The sequence below is a fragment of the Trichoplusia ni genome, chromosome 5 (genome assembly GCF_003590095.1).
Source record: "Trichoplusia ni isolate ovarian cell line Hi5 chromosome 5, tn1, whole genome shotgun sequence".
NCBI classification, from domain to species: Eukaryota; Metazoa; Arthropoda; class Insecta; order Lepidoptera; family Noctuidae; genus Trichoplusia; species Trichoplusia ni.
The window spans coordinates 16,887,734-16,898,586 of NC_039482.1; the positions used below are offsets into that span (position 1 = coordinate 16,887,734).

A 10,853-nucleotide genomic window follows, 5' to 3' on the forward strand; every position below is an offset into this window, starting at 1 on the left:
TCATTGTTTTTCTGTTTTTTAACACCATATGTATGCTTCATGCACACCAAAGTCAGCAGAATTATTTTATTTATCACATAGATAGCCTTTATCATAGCTTGATAAGATCTCGGTGTCTGAGAGGCTGGCCAACTAACACTCTTTCCAAATCGAATACCTATCGAATATGATTGGTTGATCACAGCCAATCACAGCGCTACTGTGATATTTGATATTGCAATGTTTTTTTTGTTAGTTTACTAAAGAGGCTAAAATCTTATTACTGTTATCAAGAACATTCTCGTAACATTTATCTTTCAATTTACTTACGATTTATTTTGGCCCAAATGGATAGTTTATAATTTTGCTTAAAAACTGTTTTTGCTTTTCCGTATAGGAAACTATCGAACGACTTCTTCTTTGGGTTGAGCAGAAGGGATCGTCAGATTTTAACTAACTAACTCATGTTCCTTTTTGAAACTGAATTCACGCCAACTAGATAAAACTTGAGATAGTCCTCAATCATTTTAACAAGTTTTCACCATTTAATTTGAGATCGCCATCAAATAAGACCATTTTTGCATTGCATAAATAACTCTAGTTTATTTAACAGAAGCCACAAGAACTAAACTAAAGCCTAAAGATACTGTACTTCTAAAAATGTAAACAGCATATTTTTCTGGGAAGGTTTATCTTGGATCTGCTCGGCACACATTTTCCACCCCCATAGATTAACACCCTTCCAGTTTATATATCATTACAGGCTATCGATGTCGCCACCTATTCTCATTACCGATAGAGCTGCGATCGTTCCGATAACTGTTATTTATAGCAGTTATTTAAACTGTTATTTTTGGAACGCATTTGATTTTGTTGTATTGAATTGTTGTTCTTTTTACCACCCTCACACGGATTATTTTTTATTTTTGTTTCTTTAGTAGTGTTATAAATGATTTTGATAAAACGGGTTTCAAAAAAAATTACCATCGCCAAACTATAGGTACTTTATAATCTTGTAGTTAAGATCAGTTGATTAGTTCTTAAAAGTTGTACGGATCCCTCAGTGTCGGGATATCGACTTGAGAACTTGACACTCCACTAGACAAATGTATAACCAGCTCAGTAGCAACTATTGTAATCTCATTATATTGATACATCTAATAATAAAACCCTGAGCATTATTTACTGTCAGTATTTTTCGTGTATTAAAAATATCCGTAATATTCTAGTCTGTTGTGTCCCATGCCTATAGCAACCATTACACGGTAATCGCGGAGATAAAGGGCTAGCTTCTTTTTATGATCCCTGCGGCTTTATGTCCGTGATAATGATCCTTACAATCTATTAACGCTCGGTCAGGGCACTATTATGGCTATTGATAAGTCACGACTGCTGCGCTACGTGGGTGGGCAGTAGTGTAGCTTGGAAAAACATCACTTTAAAGTGAGGGGGAAATGTTAGTTGACTAGATTGTTGTTTCTGATGTCATTATCCTAGTTTAAAAAAATAGTTTCGTAGTGTTTTCGAATAGTCACCTGAAAGCGCGTAACTGCTAAGATAAAAAAGTAGGCGTATGAACTAGAAATATGTGTCGGAGATGAGCATGAGAATAAATAACTAAATCATAATTAAAACCTCATTGGTGAAAAATAGTTCGCAACCTCATTCATAAAACCTATATAGTTACTGTTCGCGCCAATACTGGCTGGTTGTAAAATAGAAGCGCATGTATATTTGAATTTAGAATAGTGGATTATAAGTTTTGAAGATGGTTTTTACTAAGTGATTATCGCGTAATATTAAAGTTAGTAATTGTTGAGGCGTAATTGATGATTGTGTTGTTAATATTGTGAATATAGATTGTGTAAAGTAACTAAATAATGTGTAGTGATTGGACAGCGCAAGGCTGGGGCGCGCTTAGCCAGCGGTGACGGGCGGGCGTTGTTAGGAATATGTCCAGATAGGGTTAGGATTAAACGATAATGCGATAATGAGGCGTGAATGTGTGCGTTATTGAATACCCTATCCCGATGTCGGCTATCCTGACACCCAAAAGAGAGCCACGCCGACATATATAATATACAATTACACCCAGACACAGGAGCAATTATTATGCTCATCACAATCATTTGTATTGGGTGGGAAGCCAACCCAAAACCTCCAACATAGCAGTCAGAGCCAATAATCACTAGACCAAACTAGCTACTCGCGATATCAAGGTGCCATTGACGAAAGGGGATGCTGCATCAGGTTAGGTTAGATTTCACTTCGATTTCAACCTTTTTTTTTGAGACCACTGGACTCAGAACAGAACTTATTCTCCGGAACCTTGCTAACGGGGTACTCCAACCACATTCCAAGTCTAATAATCACGAACTGTCATCTTAACCACAAATGCCTTCCTAAAGAGCCTACCAGGGATTACATGACTAATTGGCAATCATGCCACAACTTAGCCCTCAGAGAATTTCAAACAAGGCAACAAACTCTTGCTTTCATTTTGCCAATTAACTTTGGGACAATGTAATGCATTATTTAAGAGATGTAGGGATAGTGGAGGAAATAATACTTAGTCTTGATTGTCTTTTTATCTGTTACACTATTTCTTGTGTCAACGCTTTGTGTAATAATTACTATTGTTTTGCCCACTGGTGGTAACAGATGTCGACGATCATTTACTCTTCCGATATCACCTTAATATAATATTATATAATATATTTTATTTATACTTCCACATTTACATACACATAAATTTTATATTTTATCGGACTATAATTAATATATTACATTTATTACTAAATTTGTTTATCATCGTTAACCACGACGCAATTATTTTCCAGGGCCATTGTAATCCCACGGTTAGGCATTGGTCTCACTTTCTACATGCCGTTCAGGCGAATTGTATTACCAATATATTATAGATTAAAACCTTCCTTCTTCCCACCTTCTTTTAAATTACGGATATAACATAAAAAAAATCAATGACATTCAATTCAGTGTCGATTATTTTTTTCAAATCCAAAGGTTCTAATAATAGATGCAAATATTTGAACAAAAAATCCTCTTACCCGTAATCTGACAGCGGAGGGGATAGTCCAGGAGCTCGCGAACTTTTCATGCGAACATAAAGTATAAATATCTATGCAGGACGTGAAATATTTGTTTAATATGAGGATTGTATTTCCAATGTCTGTTTAGTTTTTTTGGTAAATAGTTGACGATTGAAGCAAGATTTGGTAATCGATGAAATCAAATATTGTAATGTGTTTTTCATTGGGTTCCAGACCTAAAGCGTAGAAACACATAACATAACATAATAAACTACATATGAATCACTTCATAGGTGTTAGTCCTTGTGCGGCCGGCTGTCTGTCCGTTCGTGAATCTGTAACAATCTGTCTTGTGATAGTTATAAATGTACACCTCTAGCGACGTATACCTTACGTGGACGTAGTCATGCCATATTGTTACAAAAAAAAAAGTTTTTTTTTTAACATTGCTCATAACATTTATTTCTATTACACGTGTGTAAGTTTGAAAAAATATTTTACAATTTAAAACAAACAGCTAATTCGGAGTAACCTCTTATCCTATCAATAGAAGCACCCACTTTCTGAATGGGAAAATTCTTCACTGCTTCGTAGGGATTGTTTTAAGGACTCCAAACCATCATGGCGTTTAGAGTAAGCCGTACTCTCAAAATCTGATCAGCATGCAAGAGTTGAGCATCTACGTTGGGGTCTTCATGTCTGCTCTCCCGTAGAGCTGGGGTGAGCGATCTCTGGTAGATGCCCAATCACATTTGAAAGTTCTTAACAAAGCCTCTATTTGTCAGAACTGTGTCTCCGTATAGGCATTTAAAGAAGACCGGGTCACTTCTCATGAAGTAAACCCGTGAATAGAAAGAAAGAAAAAAAAAACAACATGTAAAAACAAAATGCGTTTATTCTTGTAATCATGATGAAATTAAAATGTTCTATGAAAAGAGTAATATTAGTGATATGAACAAATTAGTGTTTGTAATGAAAACTTAACAATTGAATGACATTCAGAAACAGAAGGTAGAAACAATGACTTACTGATGTGCTAGTAGGTAAGAAAATAGGCTTAACACTTAGTACTATATTCAAATACTAAACCCACTATGAAACTGAAAAATGTTTCGCATAGTTAATTAGATCATGTTACATAATTCTGTTACTGAAGGTTCAACACCAAAATCAAATAAAAAAGTTTTTACATCAAGAACGCCTTTTTCGAAACGTTAATATGAATCTAGTTGCGCGGTTCCAAAATGTCATTCTTATGGAAAAGAACCGACAAGAAACTCCATAAGTAACACAACCTTTTCAACATTAAAAAAATACAAAATTTTGTAAGCATGACAATAGCAAGAATGCAACAACAACGTAAGTCATAGTGGTTTCTTAGGTTTACGCGAATGTTAGACATTGAAATGAAACGACTTTTACGGATTTTATCGCGGTTTAATTTTTGGTTTTAGTTCCCGACGTTTCGACACCTTTGCAGGTATCATGGTCACGGGCAGACTGAGATGGTGTTCGTCTTGACAGAAGATGTTGCTCGTTCTACCTTCATATTTTTAATTAATTATTTATGGTCCGACCTACGCAGTATGAGCTCACTGTGTCGTGATGTCTTGCAGCGCTGCTCTTGGGTTTAGCCTTGAGTTTTTGTATTATTGGGTCCCAAGTAGGTGATATCTTCTCTATTGAAATTAGGGTGTTTTTTAATCTCAATAGCCTCGCGAAACATCCTTGGTAGGAATTTGGATTCTTTAATAATCCAAATATAAAACCGCGATAAAATCCGTAAAAGTCGTTTCATTTCAACAACGTAAGTCAGCAAATATTTGAAATGTCCAAAAAGATTCAGTCCATTGCAATCATGGAATAGAAACTCTTTACTAAGATTTACAATGTTGTTACAAATAAAAAATACAGCACAAAAAATGAAGCATTTCGGAAAACACAAATAAGATTTACACACAATAAAAATCCTAACCAATCATTAACAGGAATGTCAAGGCATGTCAAAGCTTCTACAAGTAGAGGCCATGAGAAAGCTAGTTCTAATAATATTTCAAGCAAATACAAAACCACCAGGAGACCACAAGTGCAGAGGAGATGCTACAATCATAAGCTTCTATTCTCTTTGGACTCATAGTCACTTGCCACAGCATTTGCTGGCTTCCATATTGCCGTTATCAAATATGGGTATACGGCTGCCTGACCACTAAAGCGGAACGATCTTCCATTATTGAAGAACGGAGAAACACAATTTACTATGCACAATAAAATATACAAAATAGCATCAATAGGCCTGAAGATACATAGCCCTGGTATTGAATCACATCAATGTATTGAACCGACAAGTCAAAGTCACAACACTTGCCGAAAAGGAATTTCGTTCCTATTCATTTAAAGTTTTTAATTCTTATGCTACCTTGTCTAGGCTTACACTGGTGCGAATATTTTGCTTAATGCATCAGTTTCTCCGTTCCACAACCTTCCTCTGCTTCAGCGGCCGGGCAGCTCGTGTCGTCGTGTAACCCTGGCTACACACACACGCTTATTTCCTCGGTATGAACTCGACGGACAGGTCCTGCGCAGGCGCGTAGAACATCTGTCTCCTGTCAAACTTCATGTCGTTCGGCTCCACCTCTCCTGGCTTCGATCTGACCTCATAGTTCAGGAGTACAGCGGCCAATGCGTACCGAACTGTGTTCTGGCCTATGCGTTTACCTGGAGATAAATTGCGTTTGTTAATAAAAAATGATGAGTGAATAATGTTGTATCATTTTAACAGTTATAGTAAAAATTAATAATCCGGCTTAGTGCAAATTTTAATGTTACCAATACTCTTTTTTGCCACTTGAAATAATTCAGTCATAATTCACTCTGTACTCAAATCGCTAATGAATTATGTCAATGACCCTTGAAATGGGCATAAATATTAATTATAGGATAACTCTTCAATTTGTCAACCTTTCCACCGCAACAAACGATCAAATAAATTAATATTTAATGAACGATACTAATTCAATTGGTTGCCCGTTCCTGTCAAATTCGTTCAATGCTCACAAGGATATTAATGGCAGTCAATTTATAAATTAACTTTATTTGCCACTCCCACTGAAATACTGTAGCTTAGGTACAATTCGTACAATTTTTTTAAGCATTGGAAATTTTTTCAATCCTTTTTGAGTTGTGCGACTGTCCCCTGTAGTGGGACATATATACAGGTTGACATTATAATACACATAATATGTTTCCTCAATGATATTTACCTATACAGCTCCTCGGTCCATCTCCAAAAGGCAGGAACGTGTAAGGCACGATATTCTTCACATTTTCAGGAAGGAATCTTTCAGGATGGAATTTCTCTGGCTCGGGGAAGTACTGCGGGTCCTTGTGCATGCCGACAGCGTTGACGTACACCACCGTACCAGCCTTAATGGTGAGCTTCTCATCAACCCGGTAGTCCTTGAGGGCCACGCGGTCCAACCAACCCATGATGGGGTATTTTCTCAATGTTTCTGAAATGATGATATTTTAAGTGACAAAAAATAATAATACAAAAACAAACAGACTTGCTACCATTTTAAAAGAATAAATCTTGTGTCACTTACCGTTAAACACTGCATTAAGGAACGGCAACTCCGCTAAATCTGCTGCTTCGAACTCTTTCTCGCCGAGGCTTTTCTTAGCTTTTAGTAGTTCTTCATACAGTCTTTGCTGATATTCTGGATGGTAAGCCAGTTCATAACAGATGTACATTAGGGCTGCAGAAGAGGTATCATAGCCTCCTTGAAGGAGGATCATTGCATTCGAGACTAGAATATCCAAATCCATATCTGAAAACATAAACAACAATATAGCTATGTTTGAAGTAAAAGTTTAAGCCAGGATTGACGGCAGGATGATTACAGACTCTTTGCATTGAGTTTTTATCCATATTAAAGATGGAATATTGACAAATGATCCGTACCCTGGTTATCCTTCAAAGCATCCTGTCTCATCTTGAGTAGAGCATCAAGAAGGTCTCTCTTTCCATCGACCTCCTTGTCTAATCCTCCTCTTTCTTTTACCATCATGGAGAAAATCTTCCTGAAGTAATCAACTGTGTTTTGTGGCCAGAACGAGAACCTGAAATCAATGTGAGACATTGAGAGAATGTAAAATGGTTATCCTTTTTTGAATTAACATGAATGCTTGTATTATGTAGACATAAAGTCTATTGCATAGCTCTATCTCAAGTAGAAATAATTCTCCAAGAACCTTACCCAAATATATCAACCATTTCTGGCACAAAGAACATGGAGGACCAGCCCATGCCCCTCCACGTGCTGTACTTCTCGAACTCCAGCGTCATGGCTCTCAGGGGTCCGCTGCTGTTCTTGGTGGCTTGGCACTGAATGCCGAACGAGGACTCTCCAATGATGTCAGTTGAATAGTCCGCGAACAGAGACTGTAAAACAAAATGGACATAGAAGTTATTATTCATACATCATTCTTCGTTCGATGACTATGGCGACAGTAGCTAATAGAGATGATAGCAATTCCTTTTTTATGACTTTCCTGACGTTAATCCTATATAGGTATAGACGAAGATGAAGACGAAGTCGATTCAATATTATTGCGAAGTCGTTACGTCTCTTAAGCTTAAAAGCAGCTTATCTTTGTCAATTTCTATTATCCAGATAAAGGCATAATACGTGTAAAATACATACATATTATATACTAATTATCTCTCTGATGGACAAACAAACTTTCCTCGTTCCTAACGATAACGTTGGATACTTCGATAAAGATGCAATTCCGTTACATCTTACTATCTTACTACCTTAAGCCAGTAACTGCAAATCAAACTACTTGTGACAAAATGAACATTAAAGTACTCTAATATAAAAAATGGTTCAAATCCCTTGGCGCACCTCAACTCAGGAGTTAAACGACTGAATTTGTGATTTTTTGGGCATCCTGTCATTAGGTATGTGAATATTCCAGACATCAGTTCTTCTAGATCTAGATATATTTTAGAGACATTACATCACTAAGTAATCTCTAGACGATAAATGACTTTCTAAAATATCTATGTGTCACTAATTGCTTTTGATAATCGTCTGTCGGCTAGACAAGTAACGGCTACATCACACTAGGCGTGTGAGAGCTTGGTTCCTGTAAACTTCTGTTGCTACGCACCCTCAAGTTGACGGTGACTCCCTTCTCCTTGTCAGTTCGGATGCGCTCCACCAGGTCCGACACCTTGCTCTGGTACAACTCGTGCCAACCTCTCAGCTTGGAAGCCGTGAACACTGATGTTAGACGTCTGCGGATGGAACTCCATAGTGGGTCCTAAAAATAAACAATTAATAACTTTATTATCTTAGGCGTTTGTAATTTTTCCGTGACTTCGTGGTGTAAAAACTGATGGCTGATATGATACCCAATTCAAGAATATTGAACATATTATTGTATTCATTCCGCAAATAATAATAAGATACCTAAGTGTTTGATCTAAGCATAGATTTTCTTTGAAATTACATCTGAGTTCAACGCTTACAAAGCCCCTTGACAGATAAATGAATTTCTTGTGCAATAAAAAATTAACTTCAGTTCAGGATAGAGAGAAAAGTAAACAAAAACAGTACAATCCACAATTTCAGCCGTGTATCTACTACTCACGTCAACAGTCAACAGATTCAAGGCCCCGAGAGGATCCCGCTTGCCAGAGCGCAGGAGCCTGTTCCTGAAGACGTCGGCGTCCTTGACGAGCACCTGCCGCGCCAGCTCCGGGCTGTTGATGACCAGGCCTGGCCGCCAGAACACCCAGATACCCACGTACGGGAACTCCTTGAACTGCTCGTACAGCTCACGCATCCATACTCCCTAGAAATGATTATATGGAAATTAAAAAAGAAAGTATCTTTTGAAAAGAAAAACGATTTAAATGATCCAAATCGAATTGAGTAATTTATAGGGTAATAAGCATTTTTTGAACTTGTTTTGGTTATCATGAACTCTACGACTCTATTATGAAACTTTATATTTATAATTTTAAATAAAACAAATGCGTACAAAAAGTATACATATATTATATGCAACAATTGTTCGTTTTACAGGGTTAATAGTTTTTTTTTTAAGATCGCGTGTAAGAAAAGGACAAGTTTGTATTTATTTCTTTATCTCAAGTAATAGGTAATAGCATTTATTATTTGTTAAGTGTTACCATAGATTTTGACAAACAGATTTAATTGAAAACAAACCTTTTTAAAACAATTTCTGACAAACTTCCATATTTGTCAAAAATAATTCGGTATATAAAATGTTTAAAAAAAAATTAATAAACGATAACAAAACATGGAAATTAAACAGCAAAACAATACTCACCGGATTCTTTTGCTGCAAGAACCTCATGCTACCAAATATAGGGTTCACGGGTCCCTGGGGGACACCCCTGTTCACCCAATAACTCTTCATATGCATCCATTTCGCATACAACCACGCCACGCAGACACTCACTAAAGTGAACAACAGTAAGAGGTACATCGTGATTTACTGGTCAGACGACTCTGGTTAGTATTGAACGAAACTGATTTTTATATATTATGCCATATCTTGTCTTTGACAAATGTGTGATGATAAGGTTAAATTATTTTCGGACGTTACGGTTTGCACTCGTACAGATAAGTAAATAGAACGAGTCAATTATATTATCTTAACTATTTATGTACATTATGTCATAACACACATAATACATGTACATGACATTCATATTTGATGACAAACTGATTCACGTTTTGAAGTCTCATTGCGAATCATAGTTTGTTTTTTTTTCGTTTCCTCCAGATAGGTGTTAGATAACAGTGGCTATGACATAAGCATGACTCGATAACCCAATCACGTGTAAATACGGAACATCTGTTCCCCTAACATAACATGCTTGTGGTAGTTAAGGGATGCTGACTGGAACTAGATTCTTGGATTTTGGAGGATGGCGTATTTTTGGAGATGTTATCATGGAGATGTTATTAATAGCCCTCCTCCAAATTCTTATTTTTGTTATGCCCGACAGGGCCCACAATGCTCCAAAACTGATGTATCTTATGTACCTACCACGTAAGTTCACATTGTGGAATGCAATAAACGTATTGAGTATTGCATTTATTGGAATTGGAATTGGAATTTTTTATTGGAATTGCCATTCAACTCGTTTAAATCAACGGTTAAAGATAAACTATGCAAGAAGGCTTACTATACAATAAATGATTACTTGAATGATAAAAATAGTTGGTCGCCGTGATTAACACAGGACGGTTTTAGTGTGGATTAATGTATGACGTGTTATTACGATTATTATGTTATTTGATAGGCATACTTTATGTATGTAACATTGTGTTACCTATTTTGTTTTATTTTTAGTATGATTATACGCATAAACGTATATGTTCTTTATTAGAAATTTTGACATGTATAATTTTATTAATTATAAGATTGAATGACGTAGCAATTTATGCCGCCTCCGTGTTCGGGGCTGTGCCAGGTAAATCAACGTTTGGGGTATTTCTTTCTTTGAGTTTTATTTTATTAGCCGGCAGCAGATACGTCATGCTCCCTTAGTCGTCACTGCCTGCGGTGGCGTCTTGGGTCGGGTCACCTCCTTCCCTCAAATATGGCGAGGGAGGTGATGGCTGACCCTTGCGTCATACTCGTGAACGGGTGCTGCTTGCGGTGGCTGGTCGGTCTGCTGACCTTGGCCGAGTAGTTGACAGTTTAAGTTCATAGTGGCTTAGGTACCATGACCTCAAATTTTTGTTTATTTGGCACGGCACCTACACACTTATTTTGATA

The 10,853-nt window shown here is 36.8% G+C and overlaps 1 protein-coding gene across 1 annotated transcript; it reads right to left on the reverse strand.

Annotated features, from left to right (window-relative positions):
• Window positions 1-5,153: 5,153 nt before the first annotated feature.
• Window positions 5,154-9,588, reverse strand: LOC113493765 (cytochrome P450 6k1-like). Its single transcript, XM_026871771.1, has 8 exons — window positions 9,393-9,588; window positions 8,688-8,891; window positions 8,205-8,357; window positions 7,286-7,470; window positions 6,991-7,148; window positions 6,632-6,856; window positions 6,290-6,538; window positions 5,154-5,744 (listed from the first exon to the last, which is right to left on the reverse strand). Exons 1-8 carry the CDS (start codon window positions 9,549-9,551, stop codon window positions 5,572-5,574), a joined length of 1,506 nt encoding a protein of 501 aa, XP_026727572.1. The 5' UTR covers window positions 9,552-9,588; the 3' UTR covers window positions 5,154-5,571.
• Window positions 9,589-10,853: the final 1,265 nt, after the last annotated feature.

Coding starts and splice junctions, on each gene's coding strand:
- LOC113493765 (XM_026871771.1), bottom strand. CDS start 9,551: ATGTACCTCTTACTGTTGTTCACTTTAGTGAGTGTCTGCGTGGCGTGG. Junction 7,471..8,204: donor GAGTCACCGTCAACTTGAGG/GTGCGTAGCAAC, acceptor TTTGTTTTACAG/TCTCTGTTCGCGGACTATTC. Junction 7,149..7,285: donor GAAATGGTTGATATATTTGG/GTAAGGTTCTTG, acceptor CATTGATTTCAG/GTTCTCGTTCTGGCCACAAA.